This window comes from Oryctolagus cuniculus, chromosome 12, assembly GCF_964237555.1.
Source record: "Oryctolagus cuniculus chromosome 12, mOryCun1.1, whole genome shotgun sequence".
NCBI lineage: Eukaryota > Metazoa > Chordata > Mammalia > Lagomorpha > Leporidae > Oryctolagus > Oryctolagus cuniculus.
This window is the reverse complement of record NC_091443.1, coordinates 78,034,533-78,061,993: the sequence shown is the minus strand read 5'-3', so window position 1 is coordinate 78,061,993 and position 27,461 is coordinate 78,034,533. Positions and strand designations below refer to the sequence as shown.

The following is a 27,461-nucleotide window of genomic DNA, read 5'->3' as shown; positions in this document are numbered from 1 at the left end:
ATAAAAAGATGCTTATGAGTGGGTAACGGAGAAATTTTCTGGAGGAATGATGTTAGAAAATGGCACTAATCATTACCTTTGGAGAATGGGGATAGATGACTGTAGGATAACACACTATTTTTGTATCACGAGCACTTATTTTTATAATATACTGGGGTTTTGCCAAGTGATTTCATCAGCCTACTGTTCAAGTGTTTTAAATACATTATTTCCCAATTGACTACTATTCTCCAGGGTGAAAGTCGGAAAACTTGAGTACAGTTGTACCTCAGGGCCTCAGGGGGACCCACTTCAGGACACCCTGTGGATACTAAAATCTGAAGACTTAAGTTCCTTATATAAAATGTAGTATTTGCACTTGCTTAACATATACACATTCTTCTGTAAACTTTAAATTATCTCTGTTTTTATCTTAATTCAGTGTGACTGCTCTGTAAATAGTTGTTTCACTGTATTTTTAGCAGATGAAAAGGAATAAAGTTCAGCATGCACACACACACCCTCCCAATATTGTCAATCCGTGGTTTGCTGAATCCACCATGTGGCACCCATGATGAAGGCAGGCTGAGAAGAAGGCCCCACATGAATTGGCTTCTTTGCTCAGCTACATCTCCTAGTTGATAGGCAGCTGGATACACTTTTTAAGCTGTCAATATTTAGTGTGGCAATCTGGATTCTCCAGCTATGACTAATTAGTTCCTTGTTACCAAAGTGAGCTTCATGGTGGAAAGGATAGGAAAGTCACAAGCTGTACATTCCTGAGGGATGGCAAGGACATGTATCCTGGTTTTGCCAAGAATTACCAGAAAGCCTGAGGTTAAAATTTGCACTGTTCTGCCAATTAAATATATACACCAGATTTACCCTTTATATTTTTAAATGTACTTTGGGAACACTGTTGGGTCAGCTCAGTTTCAAGGGTCTGTATGAGAAAAACAAAGGGTAGTTCAGTTCTGGAATGGGACACACAGAACAGGCGTTGGGAAGAGTGAGAATTGAGATAACCAGGAAGAATTTTTGTTGACACTTTTAAGGAAATAAAGCCACATTTTCATCTTTGATTGTGAGAAGCTAACAGATAATGCTTAAAACAAAGTAGCATTCTAAGCATTTTACTTAGAGGTACGGAGATAAACACACAAAACCTAAAAGCTGAAAGAATGTTGAAGTGATTGCTCCTGGGAGGTGAAGTGGGGGAGAAGACAAGGTTGATGTTTATTTTTTAAACTGCTTATGGTATGTCATCTGAAACAATCTGCACATGCGATTCTGATATTCAGAGTGGCCATTGTGGTAGATACAGATTAAGCAGACACCCAACCCAGCAGTAGTAGCAGGTGCTGGAAAAGCATCAGCACAAAGTATGGAGGTTTAATTTCAGAATTTCAATGTTGCTGAACCAACAGTACCTTTACAGGTAATGAAGCAAGGCACAACACCATAGGAGGGGCCTTCATAAAAGTTCATGGAAAATACATACTATGAAAATCATGCATGTATTTCAACATTTTTTTTGTGCCAGAATTTATCTTTCAATTCAATTTTCCATGAACTTTATGAAGTAACTTATATAGTTCACTAAAGATGGGAACCAATCACAGAAATAGGTCTTTTTTTGAAAATCAGATTTTTAACATTTTTACTGGCAAATTGGACATACTTCTGGACAAAAGGTATGTTTTTAGAATTCAGTCCTAATTTATAGGTCTTAGGAAAATTTAAATAGACAAGTTACTGCAGATTGAGAAAATGGCTCCAATATTCCTCTTCCTGTGTCCAGTCCCATTATAAGGCTGGAATTTATTTCCTCATCTCTTCATGTGGCCTGTGTAAATTCCAAGGCTGAGCCAGGGCCTTGCACATTGCTTCCAAAGCCTTGGCTGTCCTGATGGAGGATGAGAGCAAGTACAGCCTCTAAAGTGAAGTCAAGACGGCTCTTCACCCAGCTTGCGGGTGGTCATATCTGCATAAATGAGCTCAGTGGAGATGAGATGACTGCCCAGCAGAACTGCAGCACTTGTAAGTAGTCATAACTCTAGTTTTAAGCCATTAAGTTTAAAGGAGGCCTATTACAGAGAAACCGCTGATAGATTTGTCATGTTATAAAATCAGATTGTTACAGGGTCACACAAGAACAAAATAACTCTGAAATGTTTGGTAATGTAACTCAGCATTTCAGGTAGTTAGTAAAACTCAAACTGAGCATTTAATATATCAAGAACTCCAAAGAGAACTGTGTTCCTCAGTGTCCAAAGATGACTTCCAGGTGAGCTCACTACCTTGTAGGTCTCATTTATTGGAATCTCTTGGCATTAAAGACTCTGCCTCTCAGTAGAAACACACAGATCTAGGATCAGAGATTTCTTCTAGCTCACTCAGCAAGCTTGGGTTTGTGTTTCATCCTGCGAGACCAGGTGTCTTCCTAAGTATGTGTTCACATATGGAGCTGAGGGTGATTCTTATCCATGAAAAAGGGGATCTCTTCTCCCCTCATCAATCTTTGAATTGTTCACAGGCCCCAGTTATAAGAATTCTGCAACTTACAGATTGTATCTTTTGGACTGGGGATGATGTAGACAACTCAGATTTTTTTTCTAAATATTTTTAAAGACAGAGCACACAGGAAGAAAAGCAAAGAAAAAAAACACTCATTATAAAAAGGGAAATCAGGCTCTTAACCAAACTAAACAACAGGCAGACACATATTTGCTCTCCAGTACTCTGTCAATACCTGATTTCATTTTAACACTTAACAGTGTGAACAACCAATGAACCACCAGTCTGAGGTGACTTATGAATAGATTTGCTCTGGTTAATAGGCCTGCAATTTTTTTTCTTATTTTTTATACTGCTTTTTAAAATTTTTGTTATAAAAGTTTTACATATTTCATAACAGTTCCAGTATTCTTAAGACTTGCCAAATAGCTGTTGAATGTGTGTTTTTGTGTGTGCCTGCATTTCTTCATGAAGAATGTCAAGTATTAGCATGAATTGAGGCTTTGGTTTCAAGACTTCAGATGTATCAAAATACAAATACAGTATATAAATACACAGAAAACAATTTGTGTATATCTAGAATGAGAGTACATATAACAGAAAAATTGGTGATCTGCATTTTGGAAACTGTAGGTGTTTTTGTTTTTTTGAGAGGTATAGAGAAAGTGCTAGAACTTTCTTTTGATTCACTCCCTAAATGCCTCCACCAGCTGTAAGTAGGCCAGTTTGAAGCCAGGAGCTAGGTATACTGCCCAGGTCTCTCACAAGGGTTGCAGGAACCCAGTGACTGCAGCCATCAGTGCAGCCTCCTAAGACCTGCAGTAATCAATAGCTGGGGCCAGAACTGAAGCCAGGTACTCGGATAGGGCATGTGGGCGTCTTCACTGCTGGTCTAAACGTCCATCCAACCAGCCTTCCATACCATTTGTTCACTCATTTCTTCCCTTCCAAACCAATGATTTTTATTTTAAGTTCTTAATACTTGAAGGAAAACAAATTATTTATTCTGAGTTAAACTTGAAATTGAGAGTTTCCATTCATAATTTTCCCAAAGCATTATAAAAATTGATTTTCCTGAACTAAAAAAAAAATATTTTTAAGAAGTCACAGGTTAAAAAGAAAAATACTGCAAACATCTTGTGGAAAAGTGGAGAAAATGCCAAAATTATATCAGAGTGAATTAATTTCCAAATTGCATATGGAGGCAGGTGTTTAGCCTAGCAATTAAGATACCAGTTAAAACGCCCGTGTTCTGGGGCTGGCGCTGTGGTGTAGCAGGTAAAGCCGCTGCCTGCAGTGCCGGCATGCCATATGGGTGCTGGTTTGAGACCCAGCCACACCACTTCCAATCCAGCTCTCTGCTGTGGCCTGGGAAAGCAGTAGAAGATGATGGCCCAAGTATTTGGGCGCCTGCACCTGCATGGGAAGACCCAGAGGAGGCTCCTGGGTCCTGGCTTTGCATTGGCACAGCTCCAGGCATTGCGGCCAATTGGGGAGTGAACCAGCAGATGGAAGACTTCTTTCTCTCTCTCTCTCTCTGCCTCTCTTCTTTTTTTTTTTTTTTTTTTTTTTTTTTTTTTTTTTTTTTTGACAGGCAGAGTGGACAGTGAGAGAGAGAGACAGAGAGAGAAAGGTCTTCCTTTGCCGCTGGTTCACCCTCCAGTGGCCGCCGCTGCAGCCGGCGCACCGCGCTGATCCTGGCAGGAGCCAGGAGCCAGGTGCTTTTCCTGGTCTCCCATGGGGTGCAGGGCCCAAGCACCTGGGCCATCCTCCACTGCACTCCCTGGCCATAGCAGAGAGCTGGCCTGGAAGAGGGGCAACCGGGACAGAATCCGGCGCCCCAACCGGGACTAGAACCCGGTGTGCCGGCGCCGCAAGGTGGAGGATTAGCCTATTGAGCCACGGCGCCGGCTACTGCCTCTCTTCTCTCTCTGTATAACTCTGCCTTTCAAGTAAACAAATCTTAAAAAAAAAAAAAACAAACCTAATTTCAGTCCCATGCATTATTAAAAAAAAAAAAAAATGCCTGTGTCCTGCATCAAAGTGTGTGGGTTAAATTCCAGGCTCCAGCTTCTCACTAATGCAGGTGGTCATGAGGTGCAAGGAGTTAATGACTGGCTCCGGATGTCAGCCTCAGCACTTGGGGGGCATTTGAGGAGTGAACCAACAGATGGGAGCTCTGTCTTTCTGACACTCAAAAAGCAAAACAGAAACTTGCAAATGCATTAGAGTGAGTCTTTTTAATTTTTTTTTTTTTAATTTATTTGACAGATAGAGTTAGACAGAGAGAGAGAAAGGTCCTCCCTCCGTTGGTTCACCCCCCAAATGGCCGCTATGGCTGGAGCTACGCTGATCGGAAGCCAAGAGCCGTTGCTTCTTCCTGGTCTCCCATGCAGGGCCCAAGCACTTGGGCCATCCTCCACTGCCTTCCTGGGCCACAACAGAGAGCTGGACTGGAAGAGGAGCAACTGAGACTAGAACCCAATGCCCATGGGTGATGCCGGCGCCGCAGGCAGAGAACCAACCAAGTGAGCCACGGCGCCGGCCCCTAGAGTGGGTCTTAAAAGGGTAAATATTTTATGTGTGACAGCATTAAAAACTAGTTTCAACAACTATATTTTTCCTTTATGAAAATGAAGACCCTTATATCTTAACCATAAACTTAAAAAATAGCCATTTTAAAACAGACATATTCCTTTACTTTTTAATAAAAAATTTCTAACAGAAACACCACTACCAAAACATGATTTGGATATCAGATCCTCATGTTTTTTATCTCACTTTATAGAATAAAGGAAATAAAGAGTATTCAGACTACAAAATGGGAATATTGCAATAATAGTTTGTAATTAACTAAACAATTCTAATTTATCCTTGCTGAAAGTAAATAATTTAATGAGCATTTATTGACAACAAAATTCTATATAAATATTTTTCTATAGTAAACACAACACTTACCACAGAACACCATACAAAATGGTAAAACTGGATAGATGAACCTGAATTCTTTGTGGCCCAACATGCTGTAATAAAATACATTAGGTGAAAATATTAACATAAATCATATATTTAAAAATTGATGTATTTAAAATGAAGTATCATTAACATGATCTTCATTTGCCAAGTGTTGAGACTAAATTTCTTAGTTTAGAAATCATTCTCACTATTTTTTAGTTATGAGACTGCAATGTGTTAAATAACTTTTGATGTTAATGTGAATTTATAAAGTACAGCAATATTCTAAAAATAGGATTTTTATTACCAGTCCAAGTAAGTAATGCTATTCAAAATTAGAATAAGTATTTCTTTGGTCCTTCAATACTCAAAAGTCACATAATTTCAGTTTTTTAAAAGCAAATGAATGTTGTTCACCTTCTTAAACATTGAGTGTAATGCTTGTTAAGCAAACTGTATGTCTGAAGTATTTATGCTGTGCAGGATTCTGATTACTTACTTCTGTCTTTAAAATAATCTATACTAACAAATCATAAGAGTTAATGAATCCCCCAAAGGTAAATAGTTTAGTTACTGAAGAATTAACTTCTGATAACATTCAAAAAATTCAGTGTTTGAAAAATAAAGTCTTACCTATAAACTAGAAGTGTCCACAGAACAGTCACCAAAAGTATCTGGTACCTCTTTGGGGCTATAAAGCAGCCATGAACAAAAAAAGGTAGATGACTGCCCAGGACAACTGGAAGTCCTTGAGTGAAGTACCAGTGCCATGGATGAGAGCCATAAAATGTTCCCAAATTCTGCAGCACGTTAAACTTCAAAAAATTAAATTGAACCAGGGTCCACTGGCCAAGTTGAAGGAAAAAGAGAAAAGTGTTAGTGTCACACGCATTTAACATTAGGGAATCTGATATCATGCTGACAGTAAGTCAACAGGTAAAAACCAGACAATAGTTTACATCAATAATTTTGATTAATTATTAAACCATTCTTATGTTTTTCTTCTCTAATGTGTTGTTAATTTGTAAATTACTAGGTTTTTGAAATACATGAGGAATACACACTCATGGTGACCATTTAAAATTTTACTCTAGTATCTTATGATGTCATGTTATCTGTAAAGATACAGCTTTGAAAACATTATAATTTGAATTATAGCACAAAGCACATAATATAGCAACAGTACCAAATAACACAATGTGAAGTGCTCATTTATGCCAGAAACTTGTAAGCATTGTATATGTAATACCTCATTTAATCTTATGAGATAGGTGCCACCGTTATTTATATATGGAAAGGATAACTGTTTGTGTAGTAAAAACACAAGGAAAAAATAACACAAAGAAACCATGACAAAATAGCTATACAAGCTATAAAGCTTGTACAAAATCACAAAGGTAATATTGAGAATACTAGGCTTCAAAACATGAAAATCTGATTCCAAAGCCTACAAGTAACTAATTTTAAAGTGGGGCAGGGAGGGGTGGGAAGTGAACTTAAAACAACCTATGGAAGATCTCTGCGAGTGACATCCTAGTGGAAAGAACGGGACCATCAAAGAAGGAGGTATCTTTCTCTGAAGGGAGGAGAGAATTTCCACTTTGACTATATGACCCTGTCAGAATAAGATCGAAGTCGGCGAACTCAAAAGGCTTCCATAGCCTTGGCAACTCATGCCTAGAGCCTAGGGAGATTACTGACGCCATAAACAAGAGTGTCAAATTGTTAAATCAACAACAGGAGTCACTGTGTACTTACTTCTCATGTGGGATCTGTCCTTAGTGTGTTGTCCAATGTGAAGTAATGCTATAACTAGTACTGAAACAGTATTTTACAGTTTGTGTTTCTGTGTGGGTGCAAACTGATGAAATCTTTACTTAATATATACTGAATAATATATACTGAATTGATCTTCTGTATATAAAGATAATTGAAAATGAATCTTGATGTGAATGGAATGGGAGAGGGAGCAGGAGATGGGAGGGGTGTGAGTGGAAGGGAAATTATGGGGGGGAAGCCATTGTAATCCATTAACTGTATTTTGAAAATTTATATTTACTAAATAAAAAAAAAAAACACCAAAAGTCATTACCTACAGTTATGATGCTAAAAAATTTCAAACCAAATGACTGAAGAATAAAAAACTGGTTAATTTTAATTTCCATATGATTCAAGGTCAAGTCAAGTCACTACAAATTTACTCTCACTACAAAACCAACAAAATGTAAGCATATTTCCCTGCCTTCTTTGGCAGCTGGCATTGTAGCATAATGGACTGAGCTGCTACCTGCAATGCTAGCATCCCATATAGGTGGCTCCACTTCTGATCCATCTCCCTGCTAATGCACCTGGGAAGGCAGCAAAAGATGGCCCAAGTCTCTGGATCCCTGTACCTCAATGGGAGACCTGGAGGAAGCTCCTGGGCGTTGGCTTCAGCTTAGCTCAGCCCCAGCTATTGTGGCCAATTAGGGAATAAACCAGCGGACAGAAGTGCTTTCTCCCTTTTCTGTAACTGCCTTTCAAATAAATAAGATGAATCTTTTTTTTTTTAAGGATTCTTTGAACATCACTAATACAGAAAGCAAATGGAAACCAAAAGCACATGCTAATAATATTTTTGGTATACCCTGTCTTTTTAAAAAAAAAATGATTTTCATGTGTTCTGAAATATTAATGGATTAAAAATCCAGGTTGAGGTTTAAATGTTTAAAATAAAAACAGCTGTCAGCTTAACGTTTTTACTTACATCGCCAAAAAAAATTCGATCGATTATCAGAGAAAAACTCAAGGTTACAAATCTGAAAAAAAAAACAAAGAAACAAATGGTGATTCACTTTCTGAACTTGCTGAAAATCCAGTATTTGCATATGGCTTTATAAGTGCCTTGCATCAAAAAGCCACTTTTAAAATGCTTTACAGTTTCCCCAACTGAATATGGATTTGCACATTTTAAAAGATCCCTCACTGATAAGATGCATTTAAGGAAATTTGTAAACACTACTATATTATTTATTTTACTACACCACAAACTATCCTAAAACTTGATACACAAATAACTATCCTTAAACCATGACCATGAACATTATTTCAGTTCCTAAGGGCCAGGAATCCAGGTATAGCTTAGCTGGATGCTTCTGGGTAAAGCTCTTAGGTGGGGCTGTCGTTTGATCGGAAGGTTTCATTAGGGTTGGAGGAGAGAGTTTCCAAACTGATTGTTGGCCCAGTCCCTAAACACGTAGCACTCTCCATAAGACAGCTTCCCAAGGCAGTGACTGGCTTCCTCCAGTGTTGATGGTTCATCTTTGGAAGTGACAGCCCATCCTTTCTGCTCTATTCTGTTTGCTGTAACTGAGTCAATCAATGTAACCCATACTCACAGGGAGGGATTATTTGATAACACAGATGAGCACTGCCATTTCTTGAATTTGTAAGAATGGAAGCATACCATATGTCCTCTTAAGTCCAGTTTCCTTCTTACTATCCCTGTAACATTCACCCATGCTTTTCTGCAAGTCTCACTTCACTCATGTCTAATACTATGTATTGTCACTATGTTTACAGCACTAATTATTCTGCTGAGGAACAGTGCTTCTCATTTCAGTGTCACGATGGTTCTGCAGTGAGTGTCTCCTAAGTGTCTTTTGACACTCATATAATGAAGTTCTGTTAGGTATGTATCTGGGACTGGAACTGCTGGACCCTAGGGTTTAAATGCAATCAGCTTTAATGAAACTTGGACTTTCCAAAGTGGGCAAATCAATTTAACTTCCTATGGAACTATATGAGTTATACACTGTTTTTAGCCATTTTGGTAGATGTACACTAATGGGTCTGGATGGTTTAAATTTACATTTCCTTGGTAACTGAGATGAGTTTTTATTTACTGACCACTTGGCTATTTTTTTTGAAATACCTCTTTAGGTCTTTTTTTTTTTTTTTTCCTTTAAAGATTTATTTATTTATTTGAAGGCAGAGTTAGAGAGTTAGAGAGAGGCAGAGAGAGAGGTCTTCCATCTTCAGGTACACTTCTCAAATAGCCGCAACGGCTGAAGCTGTGCCAATCCGAAGCCAGGAGCTTCTTCCTGTGCTGAGCTGGATTGGAAGTGGAGCAGATGGGATGCCAGCACTGTAGGCGGTGGCTTTACCTGCTGCACCATATAGCACTGGCCCCTCTTTTAGGTCTTTTGATCATTTTTTCTATTGTCTTTTTCTGATATCACAAGTTCTGTATATAAAGTACCAGCTGGTTATGTAAGTTGCAAGTATCTTCTGTGGCTCATTTCTTCATTCTCTAAATGGTAAATCTGATTAACAAAGGTTTTGATTCAGATGTATTTATCTTATAATTAGCACATATTTTCTATTCAGGAAAGTTCTGCCGGCTTCACAGTTGTTAGGATATTCTGGCAGCACAACTACTTTATTTTACATTAAGATCTATATTTCCTTGGGTTCATTTTGCTTATCCTGGAAATGGTGGCCAAGATTTTTTCCATATGGATATACAAATTATGTATTACTGAAAAGATTATTTTCTCTACTGTAGTATCTCCATTATAAATGAAGTGACTGCATATGTCTGAGTCTCTTGCTGGACATGTTCTATTCACTGGTTCATCTATTTTACCTGGCACTCATTCTAAATTGCCTTAATTATTATAACTTTGAAGTGTTTTTTTGTTTGTTTGTTTTTAAGATTCATTTATTTGAAAGAGTTACAGAAAGGGAGAGACAGAGAAAGAGATCTTCCAACCACTGGTTCACTCCCCAGATGGCCACAATGGTTGAAGCTGGGCTGATGGAAGCCAGGAGTCAGGATCTTTTTCTGGGTCTCCAACTTGGGTGCAGGGGCCTAAGCACTTGGGCCATCTTCCGCTACTTTTCCAAGTATATTATAACTTTGAAGTAAGTTGTTTTTTTTTTTTTTAAGATTCATTTACTTGAAAGAGTTACAGAAAGGGAGAGACAGAGAGAGAGATCTTACATTGAGTGTATAGTTAAATTTGGAGCAAACTGATACTTTACAATATTGAGTCTGCCATCCATGAACATGGAACATTTCTCCATTTACTCAGGCCTTCTTTAGTTTTCTCCAGTAATGTTCTACAACTTTCTGTGAAGAGGTCTTATACCTTTTATTAATTAAAGTATATGGTATTTTCTGATGCTACTAAGAATGATGATTTTATTTTCCCAAATAACCTTCACCTAGATTACTGTATTAGCTTATCACCTAAGTTAATAAGGTTAGGTCCAACTACTGTTCACTGTGATTCTTCAAATAACATGTTGCTGTATTTGATTTTATCCTTTTTTTGTGTGTCTTTACATATACATTTTTTTCTGAGCTGCTTGAAATCGTAGATACCATTCAGTTTTTTGTTGTGTGTGTGTGTGTGTGTGTGTGTGTGATTTTTTTTTTTTTTTAAAGTTGATGTATTTATTTGAAGAGTTACAGAGAGAAAGGGAGAAAGACAGATCTTTGATCCACTGGTTCACTCCCCAGATGGGCACATTGGCCAGCATTGGGTCAAGGTGAAGTCAGCAGCCAGAAGCTTCTTTCAGGTCTTCCATGTGGATCTTCCAAACACCTGGGCCATCTTCCACCACTTTTCCCAGGCCACCAGCAGGGAGCTGGATTGGAAGTGGAGCAGCTGGGACTTGAACCAGCACCTGTATGGGATGCTGGCATCGCAGGCAGTGGCTTAACCAGCTATGCCTCAACACCAGCCCCCACCATTCACTTTTATCTTTAAATATGTCAGTTAATATATCCTAAAAAAAATTCTTCTACATAAACCACAAACCATCAGAATCAACAAATTAAGCCTTTAGTAATATATAATTTACAGGCTTTGTTCAGACTCTGCAGGTCATTCCAATAATGTTTTTTATAGTGAAAGAAAAATGATTTATTATATTCACTTTTCATATTTCTTTGGTCTTCTTTAATCTGGACTAATAACAGTTCCTTATTGTTTTTCTTTAATGACACTGGCATCTTTGAAGAATCAAGTCAGTTATTTTGGAGTTGTGAGCTGGGTTAATCCAGTGTTTTCTCCCGATTAGATCCAGGTGATGCACTGGGCAGAACTGATGGGGTGTTTTTCTCAGTGCTTCAGAGCAGGAGTCCTGTGATACTGCTTTGTCCTATTACTGGCAGTGGTAACTTTGTTCATTTGCTTAAGATGTGTCTGCCCAGTTTCTCTACTTCAAAGCCACCATTTTATCCTTTGTTTTGGATAAGCACCTTGTGAGGAGATACTCTGAAACTTGTCATTCCTGGGACTTGTACTTAGCAGTGTTGATAACCAGGTATAATTAGTATTTTTTAATCTTGTTTCCAGTGAGCATTCTTATTTGCTAATTCTAATACTTCTTTACAGATACTTTTGCATTTTTTATATATAAAATCACATCATACAGTTTTAGTTCTTCCTTTCCAAGCATTTACTTGCTTTTTTTATTGCACTAGCTAGGATGCAGAGTCATAAATACAAATAGAGATAATCATCCTTGTATTTTTTCTAATCTCAGGGGAAAGGATTTTGATATAGCAACATTATCACTTTAATAAAAGATTGATTTATTTGAAAGAGTTAGAGAGGGAGAGATAAGAGAGAGGGGTATTCCATCCTCTGGTTTGCTCACCAGTTAGCCTCAATGGCCAAAGCTGGGCTAGGCTAAAGCCAGGAACTAGAAGCTCCATCGGGGTGTCCCACATGGGTGGTAGGGGCCCAAAAACTTGGGCCATCCTCTACTGCTTTTCCCAGGCCATTAGCAGGGAGCTGGATTGGAAAAGGAATAGTTGGGACATGAACCAGTGACCAAGGTGGTGGCTTTACCTACTATACCACAGCACTGGCCCTGTTCTCTAATATATTTATAGAAACATTTGTCATATTAATGAGTCCTTTTCCATTGCTTATTTCCTAAGGATTGTCTTTTTTTCCCTCCAATCTTGAGCAGGCTTTGAATTTTACTGTATTCTTTTTCTGTGTCTACTGAGAAAGCCCTATGATTTTCCTCCTGTGTTCTGTTAATATCATGAGTCATATGGACAGAGATTCAAATATTAAGCCTATTTCACTGTCCTAAGAGTCAGAATGCACAACTATGTCTTCAGTCAGTAATTATTTTGGCTGTTCTACTGGATACGTGGTGTCAGTCTGACAGTAGCTCGGAGTACTGTCACAGCAACTAGCCCAGTGGTTTTAGATAACTCATTTTTAATTTCTCCAAGTCTCCTGTTTCCTCTACTACAAAATAAAAGTGCATATTGCTTTCATCCAAGAATTGTTAAAATCATTAGGTAGTTGTGAGAACACTTTATAAATTATAAAGCACTATCCAAAAAAAGCAGAGGTCATAGGAAAGGCATAAGTTATAAATAATTACAAAGACCCTGACTGAAGCAAATTAAAATACAATTGGGGCCAGTGTTGTAGTGGGCTAAGCCACTGCCTATGATGCAGCATCCTGTATGGGTGCCAGTTTGTGTCTCATGCTCATTTCCCATCCAGCTCTCTGCTAATGCACCTGGGAAGACAGCAGAGGATGGCTCAAGTCTTGGGTCCCTGCACCCACGTGGGAGACCCAGATGAAGCTCCTGGCTCCTAGCTTTGGCCTGGCCCCAGCTATTTGGGGAGTGAACCAATGCACAGAAGATCTCTGTCTCTTCCCCCCTCTCTCTCCCTCTAACGCTTTCAAATAAATAAATAAGTAAATATTTTAAAAAATACAATTAGGATTATAAATATAAAAATATGTATTTGGAAATATTCCATTTCCTTGGATTGAAAACTTGCATAGAAGTTAGAAAATAAAGTTGGAAGATGTAAATATCTGTTTATCATTTAGAGGCTAGTAAAATTGAGACATGGATTGTAGCCATACTTACCCTACAGGCAAAAAATGCTGTAGAATGAGATCAAGCTTTTTCTGTTCTTGCCAGAAATGCCTGATGAGCAAGGGTATCCATGGAATGATAGCTGTGGGACGAATTACGAAGGCAAGTGCCACCAGGGATGAGTATTTGACACTGCAAGCAAGGAAAATGTGATGTTACCAAGACAAATGGGAAGTTGTTTTTGAAAATAATCCATTTGCAGTGTGATACAAACTTTAAAAAACAAAAGTATCTTCCTTTTGGTAGAAATGGCTATGTGGACTTTGGCAAGTTACTTACATTTTCTGTTTTTTTTTTTCTTAGTTTTTTTTTTTTTTTTTTTGATCTGTAAAAGGAGGTAAGATATAAAGTGTTTTTCAGCTCTAACTTAACTCTGATTTTAAATAAGAAGTTATCCTGTATGTTATCACTAGTCTTATGTGCTGGAAAGTATACTTTTTACTTCCTATATCTGCTATTTAACTTGATAGAAAATTAAGTTTCTCCTACAGAAATATACGAAAGTCATATAAAAACTTTCCCTAAGGAAAAAAAATGTGCAGTTAAACATTAGGATTATTTAGATATTGATCTATTCTGAGTATATGTGATTTTATTTTGAAATTAAGCTAATTTTATCCAACTGAAGGATATGTATGTACAACTGATGAAAAGCCCACTGTGAAAACCTGTATGACTATGGATACAGATGTGCATTTTTACTACTGGGACTTATCAATTAGTGGCTAAAAGATGATTTGACAATTTAGTTATGAATACTTAGCCCTGGTAAGAATCAACTCATAAAAATAAACAACTGTAAAGAAATCCCTATGTTGATGAGGATACATCCATCAGTGAGAGCAGCGAAAATGAATGATACCAGCTGGGTAGAGAATCGCTCAGAAAAGAACCCTGTTCCAAAGTGTTACTAGGCGTTCCAAATGTTCAAGGGAAACTAGAAATCTATATTTTTATATAAGATCTCCTAACTGAAAGAACTTTGCCATAAGCTTACTTTCAGAAACCATGTTTCAAATGAAACAAAAATACTTGTGGCTCAGTTTGACTGCAGATAGCCTAAATGCAACTTATGCTGTAATGAAATGACAAAACTCTCAAATATGTATTTCCATCTTTACCTTACTCCAAATTTTGAGACATATGCTGTGTTCTTCATTCTGAGTGTTTCTACATAGATCATGCACTAGGACTCAAAGTCTCTGGATGGCATAGATGCCCATGGCTTTCCCTGAAACCTGTCCAAAGAACACTACTCAGGTTAACAGTAGTATCACTCAGCTTCTTAGTTTTAAACCTTTAGAGTCATTTTAAATAGCTTCTTACCCCACACATCCACTTTAATTTCTTTCCCCTTTCCAGTGTTCTCATTTTATCAAGTCCTGACTCTTATCTGGAACCTTTTAATCATTTTTTTTATTACCCAGAAATATTCCATTACTTAACACCACTGCCACTTACTTGGTGCTTACTTGTAATAGCTTCTATGTTACACATTTTACAGAGATTCTCATTGAGTTCTTATGTGAACTGTTTTATTATTTTCATTTTACAGAAATGAATGCTTAAACTCATATTCTCCTTAAAGGCATCTTTCAGTATAACATGTGAATTTTTTAAGGAATATGCAAAACGTCAGGTCTGGAGTGGCATCTGTCATACAGGGAAGACTATTTATGCTTATCTGGTTGTCCTTTTGTACCCATGGCCCTCCCTTCCTCAGGGATCCGGAGAGAGCACCCGAGCCCAGGCAGCCAATCTCAATGCTAGCCAGTGCGAAAGCTTTGCCGGATAGGGACAATGACGTTTAACACACCTAATCGGATTCTCTCAAAATCAATGTGCGATACAGACAAAGCTGGGCCATTGGGATGTGAGAACAGAAGCTAAGATATGTTACCTTAGCCCTACAATGGTGGAAGGCCAAAACAGGGATCACAGACCGGGCTACAAAGGCACAGGACTAGAATCTCCCCAGCTGCCTTGGATTCTGCATCATCTTCCAATGCAGTTGTGTGCCTAAGGTGCTCCACAATTTCCTTCTATGCTTGGCCACAAGGCTGAGAGCCAATTTTCCTGATTGTCACTTTTGGCCTCATAATATAGGAAAGTTGGGTGAATGCTTATTATTGCCACCAAAAGAGTCTGTTGCAGAAAAGATCTTACTTGATTTGATCTTCTCAGCAGCTTTTCATGCAGGGAGAATGGATCCTAGACTCCCAAACTCTGGCTTCCTCCCTTTCACATAATCTAAGTATTGCTACTACCAGAGAATTCTTTTGGAATCAGATTTGGTAATGTCATGCTTCTCAAAACCTCCAACGGTTTCCTATTCTCTACTGAATAAAATCCAAATTCTAGAGAGGGGCAAAGTCCCATTTCATTCCCTTCCCTTGTTACTCCCTTCATCCATGCATCCTACCACACCAGCTGCTCTGGACAACCTGCCCTGACACTCAAGCCCTTTTACAGCTCCCTACTTTGCCCACATTGTTCCCTTTGTTTGATATTTGTTTCCTCAATTTATAAAAGGTCAGATCAGGTCCAAATATCTTCTATTTGTCCATCCATATCTGTACTCCTCCACCCTTTACTTTCTCTGTGTGCAGGAAGATTGATTGGGTTGGATTACATCAATAGTATACCTTATTTTCTGACTTCTGATTGGTTTTGGATACCAAAAAAAGTGGAATCAGGATTCTGTGTTCTGGCAGTCTCCTTGCTATAAGTGAAGGCTGATTTTGTCTCCTTGGAGGCCTTCTCTTTTAGTTACAACTCAGTATGGATTCCAGTGACCATTTTCTTTCCTTGTTCCTTGGCCCTTAGAGGGAACACAGACTTCCTTCTCTGACTAAGGGACTAGTGAGCTGCTGTGGCACTATAACAGTGACCTGAGTGCCTTTCCTAAATATTATCGTCACTTCTGTCAACAGTTATTTTATTAAGCTATCCTTCATCATCCAGCTTGAGTATGTTATGTATTTCTTGCTATACTGTATCAACTGAAGATTTATGGTTCTCGTAGCTCTCACAGACATTAAGTGGTCTACTGAACATTACAATATGTTATATTCAAGACTTTCAAAAGCATGCCTTACAGTTTTGTACATAATCATTAGCAATAATATAACTCACCTGTTCATAGACTTTGAACCTTCCAAAGGATAGTAGAAAAGAGCAATTACAGTAAGAACAGTTTCCATGGTGTTTGTAAGGGTTCTGGTACAGCAATACCATGTGAACCAAGAGCACAACTGGCAAAAAAACTAAGAACAATTATGAACAAACATGTATGAAGTAGAGAATGGAAACTCAGTATTATCTTCTATGGGAAAGAACAAGTATGTCTACATATTAAATATTAAAATTGCAAAACCCACCTCAAAAGAGATATTAAAAGTAAGTAGGCATGCCCAAGCATTGTTTTTAAGAAGTTATAGACAATACCAGATATACTGTTGTTATATTAAGTATTTATACTTTCAGGTGTATTTTTATGACATTTGAGTTAAGTCTCACTTCCCATTAATCAAAGGCATAAAACAGATTGTTTCATGGTAGAATCTGTAGAAAACTGAAATTCATAACTAGATTCTCCCAGTCAGTACTCCTCAAATTGTCTTACTGTACTCACATAAGTATTTTGAATGTTTTTAAATTTCTTCAGTTTGGAATGTAGCCTTATTTCTTGATGAAAAATTAAGATAAAACAGAAACATTTCAGGAGGCATCATCAAATTTTAAGCTGTAAACTAACGAAATTAATAAACCAGCTTTTAGAAGAACATACAAGTGAAGAATTGTTATTCTAGAATACAGACATCTTAAAAATGACTTGTTTATTGAGGCAAGTGTGTTAAACATGCAGCTCTAGGTTTCTGCATTTTTCATTTAAAAAAGTTCCCAATTTTTTCATGAAGTTAGAGTTTTCCTAAATTAGAAGAACCTAGTGCTGTTTTTTTTTTTTTTTTTTTTTGAGGAAGGATTCCAAAGGCATCATAACCATTCTATATTGTGCCTTTAGCAACATACATAAAATATAAGCACAGAATAAAAATTATTTTTTAACCTGAATAATTATCAAGGACTTAGTTGCTAAATAAATCTTTCTTTTTAATGCAAAGGAGTACACTGCTTGCAGAAATATGTTTTTTTCCAATTTATATGTATTTCAGAATTTGGTTACTTAGAATTTGTAAGGTGTTTTTCAATAGAAATGTTAAAAAAAAAGTAGTAAGATTTCTAAGCTAGTTCATGTAAGCTTATTTGGAGGGCCAAGTGAAGTAACAGTAGTGCTAGAAGATTCCATCACTCTTCAGGGTATGATTTAAATGGGAAAACCCATTCAAGGTCAGGAAGAGATGTCAGGAATCCTTCTCCCCACTTTGAAATCAACCAAATGACAAAGTCTTCAGGAGCACATTCTCTCCTTTATGTGAGTCCAGCTCCCTCCAGCCTTCTGGCCAGGGCGACCAAGTGTCTCAGTGTAGAGGAACTTCTCTGGTGCAGCTCACATGGCTACAGGAACCGTAACAAGTGCTGGAAGCAGCCCAGTTCTCTGGGAGGTAAACAGTGGTTTCCATCTGTCCCTGTGCACCCTATTAAAAGAGATTCTGAGAGCTTTCAGGAGTGAAAGAGCTTCACGTGCTATCTCTTTGGGTTTAACCTCTCACAGGGCTTGTGGGCATCAGAGGCTTCCACTGCTCTGGGCACAATGAGGAGCACGTACTGCTGCTGTTTTGCTGCTCTTAATTATGAAGCTGTATGATTTATCTTCTAATACTTTTTTGGGAGTTCAATATTTATATACAAGCTTTATGTCCATAGATTTGAATGAAATAACTGGCATTTAATTTCTCAAGTGTTTAGCACTTACCACCCATTTTGCCACTTCCTGATTTTCTATTTGCTTCATTAATGAGTAAAGTCTCACATCTGCTATGGCAGACAGAAGTGCCTGGGCAAGTCTAGGAATCCAGATCTTCATTAGTGAAAAAGGAGGAGAAGATGTTAAAAAACATCTGTTGGTTCACATTGAATTATCATAAAAACCAAACAGCTGATCCATTTATCAACTGAAGGCATTCTTAGTACAAAATTAGACATAATGTATGACTGTAATCTTCTGTGAACATGTTTTTCTATAAAAAATATTAATTCTCATTACCATTCTCATCACACACACATAAACACATATGTAATTTCAGTACTAATTTCAGTTTTACCTAGCCAGCAAACCATTTCATTGTGTTAAGATTTGATTTTGAAAGTATTTAAATTTTTATCAGCATATTCTGGAATTTTTTTTTTAAGATTTCTTTCTTCATTATTTGAAAAGCAGTGTTACAGAGAGGGAAGGAGAGACAGAGATCTTCCATCCACTTCCATTTGGTTCACTCCCCAAACAGCCACAATGGCCAGAACTGGGCTCATCTGAAGCCAGGAGCCAGGAGCTTTTTTTAGGTCTCCCATGTGGGTGCAGTGGCCCAAATACTTGGGCCATTTTACCACTGCTTTTCCAGGCCATTGCAGAGAGCTGGATTAGAGGTAGAGCAGATGGGACTCAAACTAGTGACCATATCGGATGCTGGCGCCACAGGTGGAGGCTTAATCTATGCCACAGCAATGGCCCCAATGATGGAATTTTTTAAAATCAAATATTTATAGTATTGTAGCCAAATTCCACCAAATTACTTTAACCCAGTATTGTCTCCTATCATTTCAACATCTAATTAATATAAAAATGTTATATATTTTTTCTTGGTACAAGGCCTTTTATATCCATTATGTACTTTATACTTACAGCACTTTTTAGTTTGGTCTAGCCACACTGCAGAAGTTCAACAGTCAAGGTGACTAGTGGCTACCATGATGGACACTGCAGCTCTAATCCATCCCCTACATCTGCATCCACACCTTATGCAGTTTAGAAAGAAGCCATCTGGAAAGAACAGAAAGGTGTATGTATCCTAGGATCCAGCTCTAGCTCCACCTATAACGTGCTGTGATCTTGGCCTATTTCCATTTCTCTGACCCCTGTTTAAAAGTATTGCTATGAGAATATGTGGCATCCGAGTTTTAGGAGGGAGTCAGGTCAGCTAAAGGTTGAGAGAAGATCTTGAAGAAACAAGAAATTTCTCTGTATTGAAGACCCTTTCATTCATAATCTAATCTAGTTTCTGAGATGCAAGATGTCCTTAATGAAACTGCATATTTTCCTATGTTTCCAGACTTTGTGGATACCCTGCATAACCTGGAAACTAGTGGGTAGCTCTGACAGAAGAAAAGTGAGTTCACACCTAAATTCTCCATGTGTTGATGGGAAGAATTGCTACTGCTCTAAATCTGCCTTTTCCATGATCCTGCCCTGTGAAGCATCAGTTTCACTGGGCTGATTCTTCTTTATCAATAATGAACTAAGGGGTTGGCGCTGTGGCACAGCAGGTAAAGCCACCACCTGCAGTGCCAGCATCCCACACGTGCGCCGGTTCGAGTCCCAGCTGCTCCACTTCCAGTCCAGCTCTCTGCTGTGGCCTGGAAAAGCAGTGGAAGATGGCCCAGGTCCTTGGGCCCCTGTACCCGTGTGGGTGACCTGGAAGAGGCTCCTGGCTCTTGGCTTTGGATCAGCGCAGCTCCAGCAGTTGTGGCCATTTGGGGAGTGAACCAGTGGATGAAGATTTCTCTCTGCCTCTCTGTAACTCTGCCTTTCAAACAAATACATAAATCTTAAGAAAGAAAAAAAGAAGCAAGCACTATTGCAGAGGGGGTTAGATAAAACTCTGCTCCAAGTACCCCCACTACTTTAGTATCTTCCTGTGTTCTAAAAAAATCCCTCAGGATCTGGACTCCCTGTGGAATACTGAGGCATTAGCACCCCTAACAAAATGGGAAGCCCAAACCTTTGGAATCTAACATAAAACTTCAAAGATCCTGAGAGGGATGCTGCAGAAACTTTTGCATCCTCAGTCTTCCTTTGTACTCTGTCCCAGCAACTGGTAACCTAGAACTAACCATCCTCATTATTAATGTCCAGTTACTACAGAGCACAATGAATATGTTTACCATTATATTTTTATCAATTTCTAAGTTTTAATTTCAACACTAAATTCTGAGTGGATTTATATATATTTAGTCTTCATAAGCTCATTTAACATGCATGACAGTCTTCTTAAAAGTTAAAAAAAAAAATCACTGCTTTCAAGTGGTTCTTTGATGAAGGATGTTTACTTTAATGTCCAGATAACACACAGTCATTCTGGAAGTCTGCATTTCTTAATAGTATTCCACACAACACAACATTCCTCTAAGCACATATTGAAGAGTTACGCATCACAGTGTCTTTGGTGCCACAGCTTTCCAGATACGGCTGCACTTAGCAACAAACCTCATGGTACCAATGACATTACTTAGTTAACATCCATCGACCTTTGAAGAAAAATGGAATAAGTCTTTTAATCTATTTTTAACAACTATTGTTGTTAAACTTACCAGCAACTGAACACTGTCTTCCCCCAAGAGATGCAGAATCTTGTAAATGCTTGCAAAGATTAAGGGGTAGGTATAACCTCTCAATCTTTCTGTCCACTCCCAAGTCAAATAACCATAAGTAGTAATATTAAGGACTATGTGTCAAATAGTATTGAAACAATACTTATTTTCATTTCTCCTCAAAAAACTTTTTGATAATGAAGTTTTGAATAATTTTATAGTAGATATTTGAATTAAAAATTCAGCTGGGCAATTTTATTTGTAGCCCTCAAGTACTGAGCACTGTGGGAATATATGCTAAAGGCTACATCACATGTACTAACATCAAAGAGAAGAGATAGGATAAAATAGCATACTTTGAAGAGTTAAAATTACCCGTAGAAAATGGATTGAAACTGAACACAGTTCCTAAGATGAATATACTTTCTAGTCTGCCAAAGAATCTACAAAGGATATTTGAAAACCATCCGATGCGCAACTTCAAGAGACTGCCAGTATTCATCTGGAACAAAGCTTGTCTGAACTAAAAAACAGTTAAGAATTCGCAAAGCAATAGTAAAGAAGACCAGGCAGGCATTTTCTCCAAGAAGACCTGCAAAACAAAACAGAGCAGTTGAGTGTGACACGGGAGTTCCACTTGCAGAGCTGAAACTGCAGCTCTGGGTGGTCCCCTTGCTCAGGCACAGTGAAAACTGCCCACCTGCGCTCAAAGGCCAGCGCCTCCCTTCTGCCATCGTCACTCCCTGGCTTAACCGAACTGTCTTGCAATTTACTGCATAAAGAGAATACTAAGATTAAAAAAAAAAAAAAAAGAAGAAGAAAGGATCGGGTTTAACTAAGACCTAAGCTAATTAGGTTATGCTACATATGGATTTAAAGAAAAAGAAAACAGCTTAAAAAATGGCTTAGGACACAACTCTTGGTGTGTGGCCCAAACAGCTGTGTACAACATGTTCCTCTGCACAGTTAAAAATATTCCTTATTGGGGTGGGCAGTTGGCACAGAGGTTAAGACGCCTGTAAGTGTCTGGAATTCAATCCTGGTTCCACTTCCCATCCAGCTTCCTGCTAGTACACACCCTGGGTGGCAGCAGGTGGCGGCCCAAGGACGTGGGTCCTGGCCACCCACGTCTGTGGCCCAGACCAGGCTGCTGCAGGCGTTCGGAGTGTGAAGCAGCGGATGGAAGATCTCTGTCTCTACCTTTCAAGTAAGAAGTGAAAATAATGCAAAAATCTATTATACATATATAGATAAGCATACACATATATAAAGTATATATTAAGCATCAGTAAGGGATAGATATACGTGTGTGTGTGTGTGTGTGTGTGTGTGTATGTGTACCCCTTATTGATGCCTATTTACGCCAGGCACTGTGTTAATTCCTTTACGTGCATCTCATTTAATTCTCAAAGCAATGCTACGCGGTAGATATTAACCGCATTTTACACAGGCTCAGAAACTAAATCACCTTGTGAGAAGTTAAAAAGTTGTAAGCAGCAGTATTCAAATTGAGGTCTCTGTGCTACAAACGGACGGCCTGTAGGCTGAGCAGAGTAATTTTTAAAACTTGCACTGTAGCCCGCAACATCTAAAAGTCGGGCTTTATATTAAACACCGTATTTCTAGCACCCTGAGATTCTCCAAGACGCGGCAACGCCTGGCTGGTAGTGAAATGCGGGGCGCTCCCTTTCCGAGACGGCACTCACCTCCGCGGCGCCCGGGGCTCTTCTCCTGGGAGCTAAGGTACAGGACAGACTTTCTCTTCCGCAGCTTGATCTCCTGGGAGCGATTCTGCAGGCCGCGGAAAGCGAGGCTGCCCTCGCCGCCTTCCCGCCGCATTCCGCACCCACTCGGAGGCCCGCCGTGGCCACACGGTGTCGCGCCACCTCCTAGGGGCGACCAGAGCCCCTGGAAGCGCGCGTTGCGCTTGTGCCCACGAAGTTTGGCCTCTGCGAGCAGCCGTTGCTTGCCAGCGCGGGGGCAGCCGGGAAAGTCGGCTTGCGCACGCCACCCCACCTGGGCGGTCTCCGCGGCGGAATACGGCACGTTCGGTCTGCGTCCCCACGCTGCGCCGCGCCGCGCCGCGCCCTCGCGCTGTCCCTGCGACTTCGCCTTTCCGCGCCGGGCAGGGTTACTGCTCGTTCTTGGGTGGGTGGCCTCCGCGCCCTGCCGTCGAGAAACTGCGGGAAGGAGCCCGATCCCGGCTCTGCAGGTGGGCGGCGGGGTTAGCGACGCGGCCCGGGCGCGGTGCGCTCGGAGCCGCCCGAGTGCGGCTCATGTAGCATTCGTTATACGGTGATGTGAATCAGAAAGCCCACCTTTCACGGGGAGATCCCACAGAAGCATCTGTTGAACGAGGTAGGCAGGCACGAGGTGAGTTGGCTGCTTTTCAGATGTGGCTTCTGAGGCTTAGAGGAGGTTTCTTGTGTTTGTTTTTGGAAACACTCAGCTGCCATGGAGCCGGGGCAGGATTCGTGAAGCGGACCCGTCGCCTGCAGGAGCGCTCAGGAAAGCGGGCTTTTCCGGTTCCTGGGTCCCGTTCCGCCACCGATGACGTTGGTGGCCTCGGGGAGCTGGTTTGGGAGGCCGTGAAGTGTCCTTAGGATGAAGGGACGCGGGGATCCTTGCCTGTGCTGCCTTTCAGACATCTCCCTGGCTGGTCCAGGGGCTGGTGTGTTGACAGCGAAGTTTACTTTCCGGATAGCTAGGGCCTGTAAACCGTTATCAGTGAGTCCATCCAAGTAGTCGTCCTCGTTTCCTTAAGAGTGGGCGGTGGACAATTAATTTGTGGTGTTTGCTTGTATTCACTGCAGTTTCGAAGGGACCTTGACTCTTAAGCTTTTTAGAAAGGTTTTTTTTTCTGTTCGTATCACACACGTTGCCTAAAAAGGCGTGACTAGTGCGGGAGAGAGGACGAAAAGGAACACTCTGTTCCTGCCTTTCTCCTGCTTCCTGGTCAGGGGCCTCGGAGCAGCCACCCGGGCTTGTGGTCTGACTTTAAAGACAGAGAATACGCCTCCCCTCGCCTCTTTTTGCCATTGTAAAAATTAGCCATATTTAAATGTTACATGTTAACATTTAAACTCCCAGAGAAGATTCTGTAGTAGAAGAGGATTTAGTTGTGTCTTAGACCACCCGGATAACGCTCATACTCAGGTCGACTTTGATATTTGATATTCCTGTTTCAGTAACTGATGTGTTCATGTTTTTATAAGATGCTGTTGATGTCACAACGTGAAATCTTTAAAAAGGATAATGTACTAAATTGTTGCCTTGTTTCCCATTTCCTTTGTCTACAGATCTGAAGAGATTTCCTGGATGTGGAATGTGAACCTTTAAAACCACCCCTGCACCGGGCCCTGTCTGTGGGAACAATGTTTGGGAGGTTGACTCTTCCGCAGCTGCTTTTTGCAAGCATCCTTGGAATTGCTGGAGGAATATATATTTATCAACCAATATTTGAACAGTACTCCAGAGAGCAAAAAGAATTAAAAGAAAAGGTGAAATGGGCACAAGAATCACAAGAAAAGAAAAGTTAATGCTGCATGAAGTTGAATTGTAACAGTTGGTTAAATTTCCACTGAAATCACACATTAATTATAAACTTATAGGCACAAATAAATCATAATAACTTAAAATGACTTTTTAGACTAGCACTGTTAATACTTACTGCATTTTTTTTTTTTTAATTTGAGAGAGATCAGTCCCATCCCTTGGTTGGTTCGCTCTCCAAATGCTCCCAACAACCGCACTGGGCTGAGCCAAAGCCGTGAGCTGGAAAGTCCACCCAGTCTCCCATGTAGATGGCAGGAACCCAAATGCTTACGGACTTATCACTGTCTCCCTAGATCTGCGTTAGCCAGAAGCTGGTGTCAGGAACCTGGAATCAAACCTACATACTTCAGTTTTGGAGGCGGGCGTTCTATTGGCGTCTTAGGCCAGACATCCACTCTTTGACATTTTTTAAGAATACTGACCTGTTGTATAGAATGTCCCTTAAATTGAGTATGTTGATCCTTTCTTATATTTACATAGATTCAATTTGATAAAGATATATCAGCATGATTCATGAATTCATTGCTTGGGTTACAGTCTAACATTAGGGCTGGCTGCATGATTTGTAGACTCTAGTACAAATGAAAATGCAGGGGTCGGCAGGGGAGCAGCACTGTAGCTTAGTGGGCTGAGCCTCTGCTTGCGGCGCCGGCATCCCATGTGGCCGCTGGTTTGAGTCCTGGCTGCTGCGCTTCTGATCCAGCATCCCTGCTGATGGCCTTCTGTGGGAGACCCGGAAGAAGCTCTTGGCTCCTGCCTTCTGACTGGCCCAGCTCTGGCCTTTGCAGCCATTTGGGGACTGAACCAGTGGATAGAAGACCTCTCTTTGTGTCTTTCCCTCTCTCTCTCTCTAACTCTGCCTCTCAAGTAAATCTTAAAAAAAAAAACAAAAACCAGGGACCGGGTGAGGAAAAGGAAGTAACTTCCCTCCTCTCCTGGTCAAGCCATGCAAATGTGAAGCCCTCAAGGGGTTATAGCCTCCATGCTGGTATGGTTTTGATTCTTGGGAGGCAGTGTTAAGGGGCCCTGGCTGAGTGCCCTGCAGGATATAACGTGGCACTGCCAGGTCAGAGAAACAGCTGCCTTCTTGCCCATCTTAGGGTGCCATGGGGTACAAACCCAATCCTGACCCTCCTGTACCCCTCTGCCTAGGCTGCTGCCATGATGGGAGATGATGGTGGGATATGAGTCTCCCTCAGCCAAGGTAACTGGTCACTGTTGTTGAGTAAGGCAGGACAGCCGGATGGGGCCTGGGGTGGGAACCAGGTGGCAGCAGGAGTCAGATCGGTGTGTGTGCAGAGGCTTCCAACCCCCATAAGCACCACGTGTCATCAGAGTTGCCTTACAGGGCCTGAATTCAACGTTGGCAAAATTTCAGGACTGATTGCAGAGCATTATAATTTTGACTCCCAGCTGCATCCTTGCAGCCAGTCCTGACAAACACTGTTGTACTGTTAGATTGTCATAGTTTTGGCCACTGGAAACTCCTCCAAGCTGGCTCCTGTGCTTCCCCCTTCCCCTTACATTTATCTCAAGTATAAAAAGAGAGGTTTAAAAATTTAAGACTTCTGAAAAAAAAGTCACAGGTAGGTATGTAAGAAGAGTATGACTTGTATGGTGGGCAGTTTTGAAAAATAAGCTTGACCCATGTAACTTACCAACAAACAAACATTTAAAGTCTCAGATAAATAAGTCCTTGCGTGAGGAACAGTTCCCTCAGGGTGGATCCAGTGTGTTGGTGGTGTGTCCTTGTCATTCTTTGAGTACTCTTAACTCTGGCTCATGTTTTGCTTTCCTAGACCAAGTTTTCAATTAAAAAAAAAATCAGTTCTTTTTTAAAGATTGAAGCAAAATTCACAAAGAATTAGGGATTAACATTGTAAAATGTACAATTTTGTGGCAGTACAGATGCAGTGTTTTGCAACTGTCACCTCTGTATAGTTTCATAACATTTTCATTACTCAAAAGGAAAGCACAGGTACAATAAACAGTCACTCCTGTTTCCCCTTCTTGTCAGACCCCGATAGTCTGCTGTATGTGTCTGTGGATTTACCTGTTCTGCATGGTTCATATGAATGGAACCACAATATATGACCTGTTGTGGCTGGCTGCTTCTACTTAGCATGCTTTTGCAGTCCGTCCATACTGTAACAAGTGTCCATACATGGTTTTGTTTTATGGCTAATATTCCATTGTATGGAGATACACACACACACACACACACACACATACACATACATACACACACATTTTGTGTATTCATCTATTGATGGAGGTTTGGGTCATTTCCACTCTGGTTATTGTAAATAGTGCCACTGCAAACACTTGTGTACAAATATTTATCTGAATACCCACTTTTAATTCTTTTGGGGATGTTTCTAGGAAGGGACTTATTGAATGATCTGGTAATTCTGTAAAGCTTGTTGAAGACCCACCAAACTTTTCTACACCAAATTGTTTTCCAAAGTTACTGCATTATTTCCTGTGTTCACTGGCAGTGTGTCAAGGTTCCTCCAGATCCTCATCAACACACCAAGACTTTTGTCCTCTCTCCTTTTCCCTGTCTTCCCTCCCTCCCTCCACCCCTTCTTTGTTTCCTTCCTGCCTGCCTGCCTGCCAATCTAGTGGATATGAAGTGGTATCTCTGTGGTTTGGTTTTGTTCTAAAATTCGTTCACTTATTTGTTTGAAAGGCAAAGTGAGAAACAGAGATCTTCCATGCATCGGTTCACTCCCTACATCTGCAGAACTGCTGGTGCTGGGCCAGGGGTGAGCTAGCAGTCTGCCACTCAAGGACCTAGAACTTGAGTCAACACCTGCTGCCTCCCAGAGTGCACCTTAACAGGGATGCTAGAATTGGAAGCGGAACCAGGACTTGAACCCAGGCCCTCCAATATGGGATGTAGATGTCTCAATTGGCATTTTAAGCACTGCTCTAAATGCCTGACCCTTGTTAGGCATTTGCATTTTGTTGTTTTCCTAGAAATTTCTTGATTTGGAAGGGAGTCAGGAAAGCAAAGTGCTCCCAGCCACGAATGCAATCCCCTGCAAAGGCATGG

General features: G+C 40.1%; 3 protein-coding genes across 4 annotated transcripts in view; 2 read left to right on the top strand and 1 right to left on the bottom strand.

Annotated features, from left to right (window-relative positions):
• The window catches only part of PIGB (phosphatidylinositol glycan anchor biosynthesis class B), a 33,754-nt gene extending 10,897 nt beyond the window's left edge, over positions 1 to 22,857 (bottom strand). Inside the window, exons 1-10 of one of the 2 annotated variants that reach the window (XM_051822355.2) lie at positions 22,555 to 22,809; positions 21,549 to 21,620; positions 21,305 to 21,440; positions 20,849 to 20,966; positions 18,237 to 18,341; positions 16,496 to 16,626; positions 13,352 to 13,492; positions 8,198 to 8,249; positions 6,085 to 6,296; positions 5,455 to 5,519 (exon numbers count right to left, since the gene is read on the bottom strand). In XM_051822355.2, the coding sequence (XP_051678315.1) occupies positions 5,455 to 5,519; positions 6,085 to 6,296; positions 8,198 to 8,249; positions 13,352 to 13,492; positions 16,496 to 16,626; positions 18,237 to 18,341; positions 20,849 to 20,966; positions 21,305 to 21,440; positions 21,549 to 21,620; positions 22,555 to 22,687 (1,165 nt within the window). In that variant the 5' untranslated portion in view covers positions 22,688 to 22,809. Of the gene's footprint in view, positions 1 to 5,454; positions 5,520 to 6,084; positions 6,297 to 8,197; positions 8,250 to 13,351; positions 13,493 to 16,495; positions 16,627 to 18,236; positions 18,342 to 20,848; positions 20,967 to 21,304; positions 21,441 to 21,548; positions 21,621 to 22,554 lie in introns of both variants that reach the window. The other variant, XM_002717713.5, reaches the window with a different exon arrangement.
• CCPG1 (cell cycle progression 1) overlaps positions 1 to 24,486 on the top strand; it is a 91,677-nt gene extending 67,191 nt beyond the window's left edge. Inside the window, exon 10 of the mRNA XM_070054222.1 lies at positions 24,148 to 24,486. Within this exon, the coding sequence (XP_069910323.1) occupies positions 24,148 to 24,179 (32 nt within the window). The 3' untranslated portion in view covers positions 24,180 to 24,486. The remainder of the gene's footprint in view (positions 1 to 24,147) is intronic.
• On the top strand, positions 24,223 to 24,486 carry PIGBOS1 (PIGB opposite strand 1). The gene has a single exon (XM_070054225.1). It carries the CDS (start codon positions 24,223 to 24,225, stop codon positions 24,385 to 24,387), a length of 165 nt encoding a protein of 54 aa, XP_069910326.1. The 3' UTR covers positions 24,388 to 24,486.
• Positions 24,487 to 27,461: the final 2,975 nt, after the last annotated feature.